The 19930-nt window shown below is 51.2% G+C and overlaps 2 protein-coding genes and 1 pseudogene across 2 annotated transcripts; 1 reads left to right on the top strand and 2 right to left on the bottom strand.

Moving 5' to 3' along the window:
* LOC100908412 (transcription factor SOX-9-like) overlaps window positions 1-7334 on the bottom strand; it is a 76128-nt pseudogene extending 68794 nt beyond the window's left edge.
* A 3176-nt stretch (window positions 7335-10510) lies between these two features.
* On the bottom strand, window positions 10511-12269 carry noi (splicing factor 3a subunit 3 noi). Its single transcript, XM_003742836.2, has 2 exons — window positions 12057-12269; window positions 10511-11931 (listed from the first exon to the last, which is right to left on the bottom strand). The coding sequence occupies exons 1-2, from the start codon at window positions 12210-12212 to the stop codon at window positions 10597-10599; spliced, it is 1491 nt and encodes a 496-aa protein (XP_003742884.1). The 5' UTR covers window positions 12213-12269; the 3' UTR covers window positions 10511-10596.
* Window positions 12270-12949: 680 nt separating this feature from the next.
* Window positions 12950-17391, top strand: mei-9 (DNA repair endonuclease XPF mei-9). The gene is made up of 17 exons (XM_029111329.1): window positions 12950-13290; window positions 13368-13464; window positions 13573-13678; window positions 13784-13886; window positions 13991-14161; window positions 14257-14407; window positions 14543-14691; window positions 14749-14977; window positions 15096-15218; window positions 15333-15462; window positions 15650-15813; window positions 15948-16055; window positions 16135-16194; window positions 16307-16393; window positions 16564-16737; window positions 16853-17089; window positions 17191-17391. The coding sequence occupies exons 1-17, from the start codon at window positions 13160-13162 to the stop codon at window positions 17389-17391; spliced, it is 2421 nt and encodes an 806-aa protein (XP_028967162.1). The 5' UTR covers window positions 12950-13159.
* Window positions 17392-19930: the final 2539 nt, after the last annotated feature.

The following is a 19930-nucleotide window of genomic DNA, read 5'->3' as shown; positions in this document are numbered from 1 at the left end:
CTGCCTGAATACGTGTTTGCCCGCTACAGCTGCAAGCGGATCTTGCCGTTGCGAACGTGCTTTTTTTCTTTCGATCTTGCCCCCGCGTGTTTTTTCGCGAACGCCTCCAGCGGGGAGCAATATCAGGGTCGAAAATGCGGCAGAAGAGCTCGCTGGGAATCCGTCGACATCAAAGTCGTCCGTCCTGGGGTATCCGGTGACCTTTCGGCGCGGGACGCCGTAACTAGCAGGATGAACGTCTGGTAGAAAGGAGAGTGCGTGCAATCACGCAGACCGACCGATACAGAAAGCAACGACGAACATAAAACGCGGTTAACGTATGACTCGGTCAAGTCATAATTTGGCCTACGAAACGCCGGCCATATAGAACATGAATAGCAGGCAGCTGTTCCGTAAATTAAACAAAAGAACAATGACTGAGTTAATCTTCCAGAGGCGAAAATCCGTCGCATTTTCGCCGCAATAACTTTAACAGATTTCCCCCATGTCCTGGGATGTTCTCCTCAAGGTCCGAGGACGCTTCGATTCTGGGATCCGTCTTCCCGGACGTAGCGAAAAACTTTTTGGAGCTTCTGGCTGATCTATCTGCTGCGGGCAGAGCGATCCTCTGTCGCTATAATTCTTTCTCGCCCCATTCCCACGCTGCGGAATGTTTCTTTGTCGAAGATCCGCGGTATTTCCCCGGACGAGATGGATCTCGACTTTTTTCGAACGAGACTTCCGAACCCAGATCATGTTCTCGAATAGATTTGTCGTATCCCGAAGCTGGTATCGATTTGCGTCCGGAAAATTCGAAAATCTCCGCCAGAATCGCCGATCCAATTGGCTATTCTAGGGCAACCGCTCGAAAATGTTGTTGAAAAATTCGACCGCGATTTGAGCGATTCCATCGATCACCCGATTGCTCGCTCGGCCGGTCGATCGGTCTCTCTCTGATTCTCCTCAAGATGCTCGAGTCTCTGACAGGTTCAGGGAGACTCTAGACAGATCCCGATCGATATGCCATTGTGTTCGGGAGCGCTTCGCACTCCGGAACAGCTTTGGCAACCGGCCTGGATCCGTGTGCCACGAGGCCCGACCTACAGGCATCGGACACAAGACTGACTCGAATGCGCGCCTAGAGTCGTCATTCCATGAGCACCCACGAATGAATGTTCTTGCGGAACATATCGGGACATTTATTCAAAAATTCAGGGCCTGACATGATTTATCGGGAAGCGCGGGCGATAGACGAGAGACAAGTTAAGCCACAGCACTGTCGCTCTCCGATGGTTAGCCGGGTTCGTCTGTTGCGATTCCGCTTCAGTGTGTCGCCAGTCACTGTTTTCAGAAATCTAACGAGTGGAGTAACTGAAGTAAGTCTTTTCGCATTGACTTCGGAGACAAGCGCTCGAGCCACCGAGCGAACTCAAGCGAAAAGCGACCATGATGACATCGACGACAACTAAGACGATGAGACGGACGACGCTTCTGTTCACCAGCCACTCAGTCAGTAAGTTCGTTCGTCACTTTCCCGAGCGACTTCTGAACGAAGCTCCACTGTGCCGAAGTTTTCTATTACTTGTGCTTCGGCAGTGCCAGAAACGGAAGCTGTGACTTTTATAAAAATAAAGCCGACCGAGAGCAAAAGAGAAACGAAGTCAAGAAAACGATTCGAAAACATTTGGTCGGTCCTTGCTTTCTCGCTCGCTCGCTTGAACAGTCACTCCGAAGAGTACCGACCGCGGCAGCTGACCTGTTCCATGATTGATATTACCCGAGCTCATGACTCGATCCCGCGGAGGTAGTCCCAAGTCCTGAACGGAACATTCTATTCCCCACCACGGTTTAGACGCGCGGCTTTCGGTGTGGAGATATACCCTTGAACCGTTAGGTTTCTCCAAATATCTGGCGAATTAGACCGACACCGTTGAACACGGACCGGGTTGCCGGGTCGGGTAGGTGTCGTGGGACCGCAGAGAAAAACCCTACGGAGATAAGAAGCGACCACCCTCTCGACTCGACATCTCGTTCGTACTGAAAAGCGGCCCCAGCCATAAGCCATAAACCTGGCTCGATGAGCGCTGTCCGCTTCCACGATACGTTCCCAGGCTCCCTCCGAACGTCCGAAGCGTCGACGCTCCTCCATCGACGGAGTCACTTATCATATCGCTATTTCATTACAAGCGTCGTATAACAAGCTCGCAGCCGACAGAAAGATTGATTGATTGAGAAATAAATTCTCATGTACGATTTCCGTCGATTTAATCGAACCTTTCCCACTGGAGAACAGCATCGAGCTCCGGATTTGTCGTCTTCCATCTATTAACAGACCACCAAACTAGATCGTGGAGGCATTAGCAAATGGATAGAAAGCCTCAGGAACTTCGGAAAGGATTATCAATTAGGAGAAGTAATTCGGTGATCAGACATGAACCACGCAGGCAAGCCACCTGTTAATCAGCGACACAGCAGGTGACACCCTGTCGCTTTAATTACGTCTGGCTAGAGTCGAAAAGCGGAGGGACATTATTCCACAACAAGAAACATTGCATTGAGCGTCAAAACGCTCGCTCGCACGCTGCATCGAGACAGATTATCTACAATCACACCTGGCGTCGACCGATTGGAGAACACTCATGAGAAAACCAACAGACCCGTTCCTGGGTCGGCGGCTTTCGACTCGGGACCGACCCGAAGGTTCCACCCGATTCGGAAATTTCTTATTACCCAATCGAAATTCGATGGCAGTATCCCATAAGGAACTAGTCCTGCTGTTATCGATCATCCACACCTACACGATAGCCTTCAACACGAATGATTCATCTCTCAGCTAGTGAGTAGTCTTCTTTTCCGCCAAAAGCCTTATTCAAAAAGTCATAGTACCGACGTGCCATTTCAAGAGAAATGGTGAGTTCATCGCGCTGACGCCGAACTTGAGTAGGAACGTCAAGTTTCCCGTTCCCAGCACACCTGACTTCCGATTCGCAGCATCTCTGTTGTCATTCCGATGATAGGGAGCACTTGAAGAGAGAGGGTGTGTCCTGGAACACCACAACGTTGGCAAAGCGTCTCCGCACCGGTTCAGTCAAGCTTTCACCGAACTCGATAGAGAATAGGTTCCATAGGATTGCAGAGGCTATCTCGACGACTCCGATCCCCGGCTCCCCCGGCATAGCATACATCGGGGAGATCCATGCAAGGAGAGAAATATTCGGAGGATCCGCTCTCGATCAGAAAGATTCCGGAAATTCCATTGAACAACGCCGGGGAGCTTCGGTTCGGGAATCGGCTCTGGTTTCTTTTGGTTGAAGAGAAGGAATGAATGAATGGAAAAGTGAAGACATCTCTGAACACGTGAGCAAGCTCTCCGTCCAGTCTGGAGTACCGATATGGTCCGGAAGATTTTTCCACCACTGATAAGCACTACCTACAGAGCTCTTTGCCCACGCTTGAACCGAACTCCGACACCGTTGCAGGGTTTCATCAATGTGAACACTGTCTGCTTCAGGTGTTGACACTTTCAGGGGCCCTATGATAGAATTACTGCCCTAAGTTGAGCGTTCGCTTGCTCGATCGTCGTTCTGCTGGTCGAATGGATTGGCGCATTCGTGTTCCAAGCACTCATATCGCTCCAGTTCAGGCTAACATTGCCACCGCTAGGACGGAGCTCAAAGAAATACTGTTCTGATCCCCTACCCCTGACGATATGGCGGGCGTATATGTTTTGTGAAACCTGAAGAGGAGAAGGAAACCATGGAGCTTTTTGTTCTAGATGACGTCTCCATTCCTTTTAACCTTTCGTTCAAGTGTCTCCTAGAGTGTCTCTCCGTGTCTGTACTTTCGACTCCCTGACATCACTGAGCCACTTGAGTTCGAACAGTGCGTGGCGAACGCTGCAACTGAGGGATAGAACGATTTTCGCAAGGAAAGATCGAATCTCGGAGGGAATGTGGCGATCATGCAGCCTCCATCGAGAGGTCGAATTTCCTCCCCACAAGATTCGGGATAACCTGAAGATCGGGAAGCAACTTCAGAAGGGAAAGAATCGCAGAGACAATCGTCCGCAGACGGAGTCACTCGAGATATTTGTTTTGTTCGAAAGACTTTGTGTGCAAGCCCTTGAGTTCTTGAGAGGTGACCGAAGAATGATTCACAAACGTTGTCCTACTACTTCAATCGGGAGATATCGAGGCGACGAAGCAGGAAGATCACGTCTGGCGAGCGATGACAATTGGTGACAGCTTTGACAACAGTCTGCCAGATGCGGATCCAGAAGTAATTCGCATCTCTTGCAATTCTCGAATCCAATTCAGAGAACGGATTGAGCAGAGACACCGCGACACTCCTGGTTACCCGATGCGACGCGTTTCCCCCTCGGGAACTCCATGCTGACGGGAGCTCCGGAAGATCTCCATCCGAGGACCTTGGCGATTCCGGGCTCCATTCCATCTCCCGTTTCCCGAAGTCTCCCTGCACCTTCGCTAGGCATGGGAGCCGTCTCAAGAGGTAAAGTGATTTCCTCAACTGACTGAGATTTCCTCAACTTCGATTTGCAAAGTCCGGATATCTTGGTTGTCTCTCGCTGGGACGTCCCGATGAAGTCCGATGTTTTCGAAGTGTCGGAAGAGCATCCCTCGTTTGCATCGGAACTCCATCAAGCGACGGCACCGCCACAAGCACTTACGTCAGACATGCATGAATTTCAGAGCAGATCGCGTGAACAACTAGCTCCGGCGAACTTTCGGCTTGCCGAATTTCCGTTTCACCGTCTCGGTGCCGATTATACATAGCATGACTTTGCCGACAGACCGATCGGGCTCCCGAACTGCCTGCGAGCGATTTGAGTAAGCTCAGTAATGTAATCCAAGTGTGCGAGAGAAGAGTGCAGCACCCGGCCGACCGCGACGTCAGCGAGCGGCCCTGAATCCGGTCCTACGCTAATGACGAGGACATCTGAGGCTGGTAGTTATTATACAATGATGTGAAATATGCTAGAGAATTATTCTACCTAGACGCCTCGCCCGTCGAGCTCAACTGCCCACGATCCTTGTGGGCGATCAGTTTGATTGGCTGATTTTCGAGGGATCGCGGAGATTTCGATTGATGTGAAACCGAGCCTCGACGAATCGAATCCTGTGAGCGATTCGAGGTTTGACCCCTCGCTAGATACCCTGTTTCTGTTGTTTGGATAATTTTATTCCAATTGAAATAAATTGCCGAATTCGATCGGCAGCAGTAGCTCGAATGCAGCGTTTGAGCGATGTTTGATCGCTTTGACATTCCGGGAGAGAAAATACGAAAAAGAAATAGACAGCGCTCTAGAGACGATGGACGCGAGTTGAGCTGAGTGAGGAACATGCTCCGATCGACCGTAAACATGAAAGTGAATGACGCTGAAGCAGAGACGTAATTTTTCTCTTGTTTCTCCAACTAAGACAAACAACCCGAAATTGAAATTGCTATCGGCTGGAGCCAGCGACAGTCGGACGGCCGATGCCGAGAGGATTCCGGAATTTCTTTTTCGGCTCGTTTTTTTCGCTGCTCGTTTTGTTATCTTTGAATCGACATGGGCGGCAGAAGGGAGCAGAATGCCAACACGAGGTAATTTCGGTAGTTATCATTCAATGCAGGCATAGCTTTGTTCCTGCGGAGCAGGTTGTTCCCATCCTCGCAGTTGCTGTGCTTCCCGATCGAAATCCAACGATTTTCCATCAAGCGATGAAACAACAAAAATTATTGGAAGAAATGGGGGACTAGAGTGATATGTCCGAATGTCCCCTCGCTGAAGCGGTTGGATTTGCTTTCGAGGGAGTCCCGATTGAACTCTTCTCGGCGGCTTCTATGCCGGATAGGCGGAATGTCTACTGCAGAAACGGTTCGAGGCGGCGGCCTCTCGCCGCTGCATGGGCTACGAATGGCAACACACTTTCTTATCAGGAAATTCTGGTCCGAATAGGGACCCGACGACGTTCGAGCGTCGCGACTTTCGTCGAGAGGCTCGGAGCCCCTTTGTGACCAGGGAACTTTGCACTACCACTGACTTTCTGACTGTCCCGCTCCGACCGAGCCGCCGCATTAAACGGAATCAGCCGTCAGAGAAATCCACTTTCCCGGAATTTTCCTCATCCGCAAAAGCGTTCGAGTCTCCAAAAACAGAACTATTAGCTCTAGCTTCTGCTAGTCCGCGAGCGAGCGAGCGAAGTCCATCGCGGATGTCTGCGACGTCTCGCTGGATGAAGCCAACCAGAAACCGAGTCGAAGACTTTGTATCAGAATCCGCAAGATACGTACTAGCGCGTGAGCAGCGTACGTCGCAACGGTGTTGCACTTTGAACGACAACGTTTCCCTCCCACGCTAACTCACCGAGTATTATTGCGAATTCTGTTTGACTTAAATTACATGGTTGGTCGGAGTGATTTGCGCACGATTAACAAGTACGGCTCTGACGACGTCGACGGCATACCGGCTTCGGCGAACGATTCATCGGCTCCTGACATCTGCTGTACCACGCATCCCGGAGGAGTAACTTCCTCCGGAACGGCGGAAGCTCCCGGAATCCACCGCTTGCTTCCAGCAAGAGCTCAAATTCCGGATTCATCCTATAAATATTATTCAACATTCGAGCGAGGCCGAGTCTCGGGCCGGTAGTTCCGAAATTTTAGTCGAGCGACCCAAGTTGCACGAGAGGTCTTAAGCCTCAAGAGTCATGAGCGTCGGGGAGCTCCAGAATCCTCAGAACTCTCGCTCAGAAGTATTCCCCACCTTCACGTCCATAATATCGGGATGGTGACCCTGCGACACTTCACTGCGTTCCTCTGAACCAGAACGAGAGCGATCGGCTTGCATTCTGACATTAGGAGACACGAGAGCAAGAGGTAGAATATTGCTTACCTAGCATTTTGCTGAGATCGGCGTTGTGAAGATCAGGGTTCTCGTCCGCCAGCCTCTTGCGCTCAACCTTCGCCCAAACCATGAAGGCGTTCATCGGTCGACGAATTCGAGTCTCTTGAGCCCGTTTGCCTCCGGCAGCCTGCTGCTGGGCCGCAACCGCCATCTGCTGCATGGCCAGCTGCTGCTGTTGCTGCTGGAACTGCAGTTGTTGCTCCTTCTCATTGGTGAACATTTCCTGAGAATGTCCTGCACTCTGCATCGCAGCTGTCGAGAAGCCTTCCTGGTACTGCGCGGCTATGCTACCGGGCCAAGAGTCGAAGTGGTTTGGGAACGAGCTCACCGAGGACGGCGAGTCGGGTCGAGATCCTGGCGACGAGGTGTCGTGCATCGAGCTCTGGGAGGCTGCCATGTTCATGAGGTCAACGTGGTCCGAGGTTTGCTCCGGCGGATAGCTCGCCATGTCGCCGAACGACGGTACGACCGATCGATCGGATTCCTATTCGGGCACCTCACAAGTATTGCTGCACCACGATCAATCACAAAGAGTCTAGACCGAATATTATTATAATAATAATTATTATAATTATTATCGAGTCCGGTGAGTTTGGCGGCACTTGCTCTAGTCCGGAGCAGCGGAGTTCACCACTGTATCACAGTATATCCGAAGAAGAAGTGAGAAAACGCGGGAACGGCGGAAAGACAGGCAGACAGACCCTCAGACAGTGGAACGGTTTCTCACTCGGTCTCCCAGTCGGGTGCACAATCGGTGCACCGGATCTACCTGTTCGGATCCGCGTGTACCTGTATCAATCAACTCCAGCTGTGGACGACTACGACACGCAACCGACGGGGACCAGAAAGCTTCTGACGCTCGTGAGGCGGCGCCTGGTGCTTCTTCTCGCCAGCTGACGCCTTTCCACGCTGCTGCCGTAGTTCCCGCCTCTGGCTGCGCTATGCTGACGCTCTGTTCGTCGGTAAGGGAGAACGAACGACGACGACGACGGCAACGAGCCACCCGAGAGAAGGGTCCACTGGGCCACTACCTCTTCGGCGATGGTGGCAGCGCCAACATGAACATCGACCACGAGCACCAACAGCAGCTATGCCGACCGGACGATTGGCAAGCGAGGCAAGAGCAGACGAATCCTTACAAAATTATGAGCTGCCCAGAACCGTCAGGAAGCACTGCGACTGAAATCGGAAGAGGTGGAGGATGGAGCAGCGGCGATCGCTTCCGCGAATCACACGGCCAAGCGCGAATAATTTACTCCGGAGCACTCTCCAACCGATCCTTCCGTAGACCCCAGAGCTTGACTCTAGGAGAAATCATTCGCCTCTGCGGGATGATGCTCCTTCCCGGAATAGGAGTGCCGGAGTAGCCTGATGTGGGTACGCCCGCTCGAATTGATTCATATAGTCGGTCTTTAGGATAAGAGCATGGTTTAGAAGTCCGGGATCTTGTCCTCGGTCAGAGAAATGGTTCGGAACGCCTCTTATCCTCGGATTTTCGTGGGAAGTGAAGCTCCGTCGAGGGCGCTTAATTTCACGGGAGCGTCGGGAGCCTTCGTGGAACCCGAAACCGAAGGTATTCCAAAGGAGCTCGGGATGGCTGCTTCCTAAGATCAAATCGATGCATGATGGGACTTGGCTCGCTTCGAGTAGACGGTACTCGTAAGTCTCAGTTAGCGCGAGCCCTCCATCACCTACGTCACCATCCATAAACCGAGTGTTAAACCGCCTGTGGTTCGATCAGTCATGGGCTTCGAGGATCCGAAACGATCCCGAATCATTCTTTCCTAGGAATACGTCAGAATTTTCATCCTGAAGGACTCTCTCTTGGTTCCGAAATCTCCTGCACTCGGCCTCCCGACTCGAATGCTGAGGAGGACTCGAACCAAGCTCAATTTGCTCCCCAGAGGAGGAATCGAGCGAATCCCGCCCCATCAACGCATCACGCCTGAGAATAAGCGCTGTTTCAGGATATGCTCGTGAAGGTTATGGGTGAGGATATCGAAAAGAGCGTCGGATATGAACGTCAGTGCACTGATGTCGTGTGGGCGGACACGATCAGGTCCTCCGTGGCGCAAGTCGCCGGGCACGCGGACGGACCAACGTCCGAGCGAGCAAGGTCCTAGCCCGCGATCGGGTATCTCGACGAGCATCTTGTCACGTCATCATGGTTCATATTTCACTTCGGCTCAATCTCGATAGCTCAACGTCGCGCGCGAACCCGGCTCGTGCCAGGCGAGCCTCACTGCGGAAGATCTGAAGTCCGAACATCTATCCGCGAGTGTCCATGGACATCACATTCTTTGATCTCGCGACTGACCCTTTCGACTTCATTTTATTCTTGATCTTCATTCGTCTTCTAGCGATGGTGTTGCTTGCTCGCTCGCTCTCCCGCCCTCCCGCCCGGTGGGGTGATACAGTTCGCGTCGCCCAACAATGGTCAGTTTCTGCTGGAGATGCTCGTCCGTCCGTCGATGCGCCCTTTCGCCGTCCGATTGGACATCTGGCTAACATGAATCGCAAGCTATTGGTGTCGTCTCTCGTACTTGACGACTGCCGTGTTGTTGCCTCTGTGAAATACAACTATTCTATCGTTGGCAGACGGTGCTTTCGATTGTCGTCGAAGTCACTTGGCGTTTTCGGTGGCGCCTACGGTATCGTCGGCGCTCGTGGCACCACCGGATTTACCCACCTTGAGCGGAGCGAGCAAGGTGCTCGAACCGCTGACCGGCTGGCTGGCTGGCTCACTGACGCCCGCGACCTTTCGACCTTCGATGTCGTTCACCATTCCAGCTCCGTCCACGGACCATGATGCCTTACGTCGACGTCGTCAGTGGACCGACCGACCGATGGATAGATGGTTCCGTTTCGCCATTTTGAACTGCAGCTCCGTCCAGCCCTCTGATCGCCGATTTTATGTCGGTCAGTCGCTGAAGTCGACGACTATCACTCTATCGCCACCACGGACCTAGCGAGCGCCCGGCGAAATGAGTAGACACTAGTCTGACAAGGAAGCAACCTTTCCTTGATGCGGCATGGAAACGAAATCGAACACTAAGGCGGCCATTGTGATTTCGTCCCGGCTGCTCTCCCAGTAGGTGCTCCCGAAACTCCCGAATAGCTTATTTTTCTCTGTTTTTATTATTTTGAAGATTCCGGTGAGGCGGGTGACGGAAAAAATGAACGGAACGCGACCGACTCGATGAAACATAATTTTTTAGTATCCAGTGAGAATCATCCCGCGGGATTGGGCCAGATGTCGTACTTCTGTGTCAAGAAGGAAGCTCGACGAGATTTCATAAGGAACCATACGTCTCGAGAATATGAGGATTCGAGGCAGGCTCTCACCTCGCAGCTGGAATCACGGTGCTCTATTCTCCTCCCCTGTCACCGAGCATCAAGAGAGAATGGGCATCATAATTATATGCAAAGTTTATAATTCGTGAGTTACTTAGTACTGAGCTCCACGGAGCATTCATAGTAACTCAGGGAGCTCGCATTTGCTCTGCTCATCCCTGAAAAGAATCCCCACTGAGAGAACCTCCAGAATTCCCGGGCTTTGGGAAGTCCTCGCGACGCCGCCCATGGAGAGTTTATTCGCCGTAAAAAACAAGGAAACTGCATAGAATCCGTGAGGATGGCTTTATTCGGATCTCCAAGCACCATCGCCCCGAACGCATCTCATGTATGCAATGGAATATGTACAGATTATTCTACAGAAGGCCTTGCCGTTTAAGATCTTCGAATGTTTTCTTGTTGACGACGTTGCCGGCATTGTCTTCGAATTCCTCCTCGGTTTTCGCATGGAACCTCTGTTTCGACTTTTCGTCTTGAAGTTTCTGCCAAAGGTTCATGGCATCTTCTATAATAGTGACATTTGCAAAATGCGCCGTGTTCGGGATTCCTAAGCACCGCATCCCGTGCGCATGTCTCCACTCGGCGAAATGTCTCTGATAAGCCTTGGGACCTTTGTAGACGAAGTTCCCGCATATTTCGCACGTGTAGCTTATGTTGAGACCGTGGAGTTTGTACAGCCAGTAAGGAATCGGTTTCCCGTCCCATCCCAGCGGGAGGTTCTTCGGGTTGTAGATGACGTCCTCCTGATCGTCGTCGTCGGAAACCTCGTCAGCGCTCTCATCGTCGCTGTCTTGCCGTTCACCCGCGGTTCGAGCCTGGCGTCTCTGAACGTTCTCTTTGGACGCTGCTCTCTGCTCGGACAACTGCTCCGACAACCAGTACACATGAGCTTCGATGAGAGCGACCTCCCGATTCTTGATCGAGGAGCCGTCTTTCGTCTTCTTTTTCGCTTGTAGAGCAGGATCGATTTCTTCCATGCTCTTGCCTTTGGTCGTGAAGAGCCTCTGCGCGCGTTCTTCCAAAGTTCCTCCGCATTTCAGACCCAAAGCCACCAGAGCGCTCTTCAAACGGTCCAGACCGAGCGAAGCGAGCTCTTCAGCGCTGGAAAAAGCGCTCAGATCTAGATGAGCGCCGGTGTGAGCCAGAGCCCCTTCGCTCTCTTTCGGCCATCCCGGGAACTGACCCAGTGACCATTGCTTGTCGAAATCGCTTTCGATTTTTATCGAGGCCTTCTCTAGATTCGTCAGAGGTTTGATCCGGAGGAGATAATCCTCCAGGTAGTTATGAAGGCTGTCCAGGTACCGTCTGTACTCGGAATTCTTGCGCTCCTTCGGTATTTCGAACAAGCGGTCGAATGTGTTGAGATAAGTGATGTAGTCGATTCTGTCTATGCCCTTGAGGTTCACAAACTTCTCGTAGCAGCTGTGCAGGTCGAGATATTTCCCGTAGCCTTCTTCATCGGTGAACTCCACCACATTCTCGTCGATTCCGGCTTCCCTCGCCTCGTCCATCTGGGTGAACTCGACCGACATGGGCACGTGAATTTCATTTGGGTTGTTCTTGTAGAAGTCTTTAAGCGACCGGAGTCGATTGTAGAACTCGATCATCTCGTTCGGACCTGACAGGGTTCTTATCTCCTCTCGCCGGGTGCCGTCAGCGTCGTCGTACAAGTCTTTCAGTTTCTGCGACACCTGGAAGCGACAAGGCTCAGGTCTTGGTTTGGTGTGATAATTTAGACGGTCACGAATTCTTCGGCAGGAGTTAGAGAAGCTATCGATTCGCATTATCAGAGCGTCAAAATTTCAAAGTTACTCACATCAAGGTAGCGGTCGAGGAGCCCGCGAACTCTGTGGTCGGAGTTGATTTGCTCACGCAGCGTGTTCTTCTTGTGAAGGATCTCCTTGACTTGAGCGTCGACTAATCGCTCCTGCTCCTCATGGAAGGATCGCTGTCGCTCAAGGATCGTGTCCATTGCGGATATAAGAAAACTCCGAGGAGGACCTCAATTTCGTTCGAACAACACTCGCTTGTTTACAGCTGGATGAACGCGTTGAGCTCGGCCACACGTGTATATCCAAGATGGCGGCTTAGGGACTTCTTGCGGCGCGCAATTCGAAAAAAACTCCGCAAGCATCAACTCATTGATTATGAGCGCAGGGAGGGGATGAGAGCGATGTGCTCCGGGATCGCTCGAGTAGCTACTTCGGCTCGTCTCTTGAACATCTTCCGATCCGACGTCGTATCCCCTTTAGGACGAAGCTTCCCCATCGCATCCCCTGCTTCTCACCTGTATGCCGAGATCGCGCACGATGAAAACTGATCACGATTTCGATGCGGAACTCAGGTTTTCGGTTTCGATCCATACACCTACTTTTCAATTCGCCTTCCACTGAGTTCTTGGTCGCCATTGCGCTGGATACCTGTTTGCCGAGAAATCCATGCCCCGGAAGAACCACGGATGCCTCAGTCAGACAGTCACATGGGAAGAAATCTGTTTGAATTTCGCTCATGCACATCTCTGTTATGAAGCCATTCCTTCGAAAATTCCGTTCCTGGAAGAACTTCGCAGTTTCAAATCACGCGCTCGCCTCGTTCACCTGTCAGGGTCATCGCTGCTGCGGGAGCACAGATCACTTCATCCACATCCTCACCCTCGGAAACATTCGAACCTTTTGACTGGCCGCGCCGCCGGCGCCCAAAATTAGCAACAGCTGATTTTCGGCTCCTGGCCCCGATCCTCTCAATTGACCTGAACCGGCGACTGAGCGGCGTAATTTTCGGCTATATCTGTGTGGCACCGGTGCACGGCTCTTCAAGCGACTGACGGGGAATGGCAGTGTCTTCGTGAAGGCGGAAATCGAGAACCGGGACACCGTGATCGAAATTGTTTCGGCTGGGAGAGCTCTTCCAACATTCGAAATGACAGAGGCGAAATCCGCAGAAAACAGAAAGCTCCTCGACGCTCTCCTGGAGAAAACGCCGCTGCTCAAGTATCAACAGGAAGCTCTGACAGACATTGTCGACAGAGATGCTCTACTAATAACTGCTCGGTAAATGCAATTTGCTGAATGTCTAGCTTCTCTATGGGAGGAGAGCTTCATTTGACGATACCATCGATTTATTACAGAGGACTCGGGCTACACTCGATTTTCCATGCTTTGATCAGGGTATACCATGCACCGGAGAACTTGGTGATCATTCTCGGGACGGAGCCTGATCAAGAGGTAGTGTTAAAAAATTGTATTAAATGCCCAGATGCTGAGCTGGAATCTTCGCCTGCGAAGCGCGTGGATTACGAATCGGGATGTTGATCATGATCATCTCCAATTCAGGTGTACATAAAGGCCCGTCTCGAGAAAGGCGGCATGAAAAATATGCCCAAATGGATCACCTCTGATGCCTTCGACACTAACGCTCGCACGAAGCTCTACAAGGAAGGCGAGTAAATGGATATTTCGAAGTATGCCTTCGGAGGTTATCTTTGCATTTGAGGGTGGGCTCCTCTGGACAATCAAGTGCTAAAATCCTTCCCGACGTCCCCAGGTGGAGTGCTTTTCGTCACGTCACGAATCTTGATCGGTGACCTCCTGAACGAGAGAATACCCATTGAGCACGTCACGGGTTTCATAGTCAATAATGCCGAAACGTAAGCCCGATTTCCTCCGTCTCCAACCTGCGACTCCAGTCGAGGAGATTTCTGTTGAGGGAAGCCTAGTGTTCAAAAATTATAATAGTTCTCCCCGCCCTCAGAGTTCAGAATTCGCAGCAAGATCTTTTCATCCTACGGCTCTATCGCGACAAGAATCGGACCGGTTTCGTCAAAGCCTTGTCTTCCAAGGCACCTGCATTCACTCAAGAGTTCATGCAACTCACTCGGGTGATGTCGCGTTTATACGTCAGACATCTTATCCTGTACCCAAGGTGATTTGATGGGAAATAATTCGGGTCCCGCTGACGCTCGTCGTGGGTATCCCGCGGTATTGTTTCTTCCTCCCTATTATTCATTTTCCCCGCAGATTCCACGAGTCGGTGAAGGAGAGCCTGAATGAGTCACTGGAAGTTTATGAGACCTACGTCCCGTTGACACAATCGATGGAACAAATACAATTCGCACTGATGGATCTCATAGAAATCAGCATCCGAGATATAAAAAAACTGAACCAAACGGTAGGGAATCTCCATGTGCGAGGATTAATTGATCAGCAGGACTCGCCGGCTTTGAGATATCTGAGATGAGCCGATTAGAAGAGCTCCGGGATTTTGTTTTAATCTGAACTCAAAGCTCCCGTGTGGCGATTACAGCTCAATATAGATGAATTCACGACGGCGAACGTGATGGGGAAATCTTTCTATGCCACGATGAAGACTTGCATCGACCCGCAGTGGCACCTCCTTTCTGGGAAAACCCGTCGGAGCATCGGTGATTTGAAGAATCTCAAGAAGCTCATGGAGTGAGTGGGAAGACCGAAGTTTCGAAGCTAAGGATCATTGATTACCCTAATTCCAAGAGCTCGACTCTCTCTGAGCGGAATCGCTAAATCTTCGTCTCTGCACAGCGGCCTCACGAAGTACGATCCCGTCACTTTCTTTCATTCGGTGAAGTCGGTATGGCATGCGAAGCAGGGGTGTCACCAGACTGCCGATTGGACATTGATGGATTCGGGCGAGAGTTTATATCTGGCTGCTGAGAAAAGGGTTTTCGCGAAGGTAGAAGGCACAAAGAAAGATCGAGAGAAGGTGAGCCCGTTTTCAGAGGGATAATCATTTCTCGGTGCCAAAATTTTTCCCCTTCGCGAATCGGTACGGCCTTGCCTCTTCGCTAGAAACAGAGGATATTCACTACGGTGATTTGCAGGAGTTCAAGCCGGAGGTTCCGCCGAAATGGATATCTCTGATAGAGGTACTGAAGAACTGTGATTCGAAAGGCAACATTGTCATCGTAGTCGAAGAGGAGAGAACGCGTCGTCAACTGGAGGAGGTGCGAGTCCCGTCCTTCTTTGATACGGCGAATTACTCTATTCCCCCCACCATATGGTCCATTACTTGGCCATCCAGATTCCCCTCCGCTGATTTTCTGGCATCGGGCTTTCAGTTCCTCTGCGTGGGCTCCTATCGGGTCCTCCGCTCAGCGTTCCAGAAACTCCTCGCCGACGCAGAGGAGAACGTGGTCTTCCCCCGGGATGAAAAGGACAACAAAAGTGACAGTAGTGTTGAAAGTGACAATAGAACCAAAAAGAAGACAAAAAGCAGTGAATCCGATGACAGCGACGACGATGCTTACAGCGCCCACTTGGAATTGCAGAAAATAGACGGGTGAGCGTTCTTGACCGTGGTCCTACTACGATTCCCTTCGACCGAGGAGATCGATGAAAATCAGAACGTGTCGGCTCGAACTAATTTTCTTCTGACGCAGCAAACCGTCGTACACAATCGTGTCCGTCACGACTTCGAATCCGTTCGAGTTCGAAGAACTGCTCTTGCAGCAGAGACCCCTCAGCGTCGTTCTTTTCGATCTCCATTTGAGCACTGTGCGAACTCTCGAAATATACCACAACTTGAGCACGCAGAGCGGGGTGAGTGTTTTCACTTTTTTGCTTTGTGTCTCCGATTTCACGCCTGTCGCTCCGCAAGTCAAACAGGCACTGTGAAAACCCTCGAACGGACTCTTCCAATTAGAACGCCTTGCGAGAAAATCGATCATCCGCAGGTTACTGTGTACACCATCACCTACGCGAAGTCGGTTGACGAGCAGCGCTACTACACTTCCGTGAGGAAAGAGAAGGAAGCATTCGCGAACCTAATCCAAGAGAAAGCGGTGAGTAGGAATTCCTCCCTCAGGTGTTTTCGAAAAATTTTCAGCTGCTGATTGAGGGTCCGAACTTGATATTTTCCAGGCTATGGCTTCGAAAACTGACTGGGACGAGGAAATCAACGTCGCTCGCGGCGAAAATAGGGTACGAGGATGCTCCTCAACTTTCCTGGCCATTCCAAGTTCCGACATCCCGCTTCTGTATTACGGTAACAGTATAATGGAGCTGAGCGTCATCCTGTCTCTTCTTCCCTTAGGTTATCGTGGACGTTCGGGAATTCCGCAGCGATCTCCCGGCTCTCGTCTACAGGAGGGGTATCGATCTATGTCCGGGAACCTTGGAAGTTAGTACCGGGTTAACACCTCGAGGTCCTACTCAATACGTTAACATTGATGATTCGTCTCCCAAATCGTCCGCACTTTTCGCACGTTTCTGTGATATGATAATAATGATAACAACAGCATTCATTCCTTCTCGTCAGTCAATCTGAGTGCAGAGTTTCCCCTCTTCCAGGTCGGCGATTACATTTTGACACCCACCATTTGCGTGGAGCGTAAAGCACTTCAAGATCTCATTGATTCATTGTGTTCCGGGAGACTGTACCGACAATCAGAGCGGATGAGTCTCCACTACGAGGTCCCCGTCGTCCTCATAGAATTCAGCAGCTTGGAAGCCTTCTCCTTCAAGGTGAATAATCAGATTGCGAAGACCTTCCACCTGAAGCCTCAAGCTCCGTCGTCGGCTTCAATCCCCGCATAGATTCCCCCGTGACTCCCGAAGGGAAACGCTCTTTCGATTGCAGAATAAACTTCAGAGCGAGATCATATCGAAGAAAACAGTACAACGGCTCATCATGCTCACTCTGACTTTCCCGAAGTTGCGTCTATTGTGGTCTCCCAGTCCGCATGCGACAGCTGAACTATTTGAGTTGTTGAAGAAGGATCGACCGCAACCCACGCTCGTTGAAGCTCTGAAAGTCACCGAGAGCGAAATCAAGCGAGACGATGGACTCCTGGAAAGATTCAACACTCGAACAACGGTGAATGGAGAACCTACCGGACTTCCCTGGTGCCTTGTCAGAGGCATCCATAGATCCATTCATCTCCCTCAGAAGTTCTAATCCATCCTACACTCTTCTAGAGGTTCCTTGAAACCCTGCCGGGAGTCGGAGCTCACTGCAAGTACAAAATCATGCGTCGCTTCAGCAATCTCAAGGAGCTCCTCACCGCCAGCGAGGATGTTCTGCTAGACGTTTTGGAGTCTCGGGACAATACGACTCTATTCATGCAGACAGTTCAATTACCGTTCGAAAAGAGAGGCAAGAAGAGACCTCTTGAATAGGTAGCGACATTTGCGAGAATTAGAGTTCTGCGGAATGGAGGAATTTCCAGATGCATTTTAGGAGCCTGTCAGGTGTAGACAATGTCGTCAAGATCGAATAAATTTTTTGTCGTGGGATGCCCTGCCATTCTGACACACTCGCCTCCTGAATCTTCAATTTTCATGGTTGATAATTAAGTTCAGAACCTGATCACGGTCTAGGACTCTCGGACCTCCCAAGATTCGATCTTCCCCATTAACCTCGGTCTCCGCCGTGCCCCATTATTTCGGTATCACTATCCGCATTGTTCTCGAATCCGATGTGACAGCGGCACCGACATTTTTGTGGCGAGGCAGAATCCCCACATATCGGAAGGGAACGGTTAACCCACCGGGGAGCGGAGAGAAGCGGGGTACTCGTGCCCGACCGATCCTCCATCGGCGGGTCAGTCGCGCCCGCTGACTCCGCGATGAACGGAATGGGAGCCTAGCGCAAGCTCAGGCACCATGATACCGATGATCTTGCCGGGGTTGGAATAGGCGCTCCATCCGAAATAGGGTGAGCTCTCATCGGTGAGAGCATATGCCGCTCGTTCTCGTGACTTCATGACCTTTACTTCAAGGCGTGCTTTCCGGGGCTAACATATATCGAAAAGAGCTGAGCACCATTCGCTTACCACGTTCGGGACGCGTCGCGAATCTCCTAGATTTGTTCGAGCTAGTCTGATACCTCGGGAGGGACGGCTATGGAAGATGAATTCAGATTCGGGATCCATTAACCTCGATGACGTGAGCATCTATGTTTGAGCTTATTCTGTTCCAGGCCATAATACACCCGTTCAAGTGGCGGAGCATCCCCTAAGCCTGGGATTTCCACCATAGCGGATGAGACGGCCAGACAGAAAGAGATGACTTGGCACTTCTCAGGGACTCGACTCGCGGTAAACCAGGCGAGTCTCACGAGAGACCAGTGCTTCTCTATACATCCCATCCGCTTCACGTTCGGGAGAGTCTGAACGAAAATCTTCGAATTATGTCTGTTGTCTGATAATGATAAGGAAGTATACGAATATCTCCAACTGAGTTGAAATCCTACGCCGGAACGGGGCGCTGAATAATTGGCCTAGCTTGGCCTCCGATTCGACTTCTCGGACGATTCTTAAGATATAGTCCGGAGTTTATTCTCCTCCGGAGGCTGACGACGCACCTCCCAACTATTTCGCAGCACCGAGAGAATTCCGCGGTTCCTTGCATGCACAGACCGAGAGACTCGAGACCGCACGTCATAGCTCGACCGCAGCCCTCCACAGCGGACCGGCTCGAGGAGTTCAAGCATAGTCCAAAGAGGATCCCAGCTCCACACCAAGGTAACAGGTCACACATCTTCACAACGAGTCTCACACGGGTCTCAAATGAAATTTGGCCGCCTATTCGTAAGCCCAGAGTCCCTCCATATTCTAAATGAGGACTGATCCTCGGGACGGCTCGGGAGATACGCAACTCAGGTTTCCGTCTCCCCAGTCTCGCGTAGTTGCCTCGAGTTTCATTCTCAACAACGGAAGATGAATGGCTCGTTTGCCGATGACTCGGCTCTCAATGCGACGGGAGTCGAGCAAACTGCGGTAGTTATTCCTACTTCCGTGCCGCTGAGCCGTATTCTCGATAACACTTGAGTCACCTGCTCAGAACGGCGGAGGCTTTTCTTCTATTCCGACTTCTCTGGATCGGAGGAGAAGCGATTCGCTTCTCTGAAGAGATCGACAATCGCCAGAACTCCGCTGTGAGCGACTTTCGTTTTCGTTTCCCTTGCTAGATTAATCGCTTTCCTCTTCGAAATGAACGTCCGCGATCTACGGTTCGGTCTACGATTCGCTTCCGCCTCGATAGTAGGAGAAGAGAAGTAGCGCAATTTTTAGTTTCTCAAAGTCAATTCACTCGTCAGATGATCGTCCTCTGATTCAATCACTAGAACGAGCATAGACAACGAGCAACGTCCTTAGCGATCATTGATCTGATCCGAGCACGACCCGCTCCGCCGAGAGCGAACGCAGACCAGAAGTCGTCGAAATTCATTCATCGAAATGGTCACGATCGACTCAGCCCGTCTATGCCGACCAATCTCTGGCCATTCTCTTTCCCCAGACGCACTCCACGCATTCATTCATGGAAATTCTTCCGCTCTCTCCATTCATGGGAACATGAAAGATCGGATTTCCGGTAGACTTGAATGGATCCCATGCATTGACGTCGCAAAATCCGGAATGGGGATGATTTGAACAGTCGACTGGAGACTTAGTTCGATTCTCTACCGATGCCATCGAGCAAAGATCAAGCTCTACTGACGTTTTGAGCACCGCTTGCGATCCTGTGTGCGTACGGGCATGTTCGAAGCCCGAGTATCCGCCATCGAATACCGCTGCCCATTATAACATAAACAGAGAAGCAGGGAATACGAACTCTAAAATCAGACAAAAAATAATCGTCGGGCCTCTCGAAAGAGCCGCTTTTCCCCGAGAAACACTTTTCCTGTTCAATAAGATAGAATTTCGAACCACAGATC

This window comes from Galendromus occidentalis, unplaced genomic scaffold (assembly GCF_000255335.2).
Source record: "Galendromus occidentalis unplaced genomic scaffold, Mocc_1.1 scf7180000077433, whole genome shotgun sequence".
Classification (NCBI taxonomy): Eukaryota; Metazoa; Arthropoda; class Arachnida; order Mesostigmata; family Phytoseiidae; genus Galendromus; species Galendromus occidentalis.
Note: the sequence above shows the minus strand (reverse complement) of the source record. Positions and strands in the feature narration are given on the sequence as shown.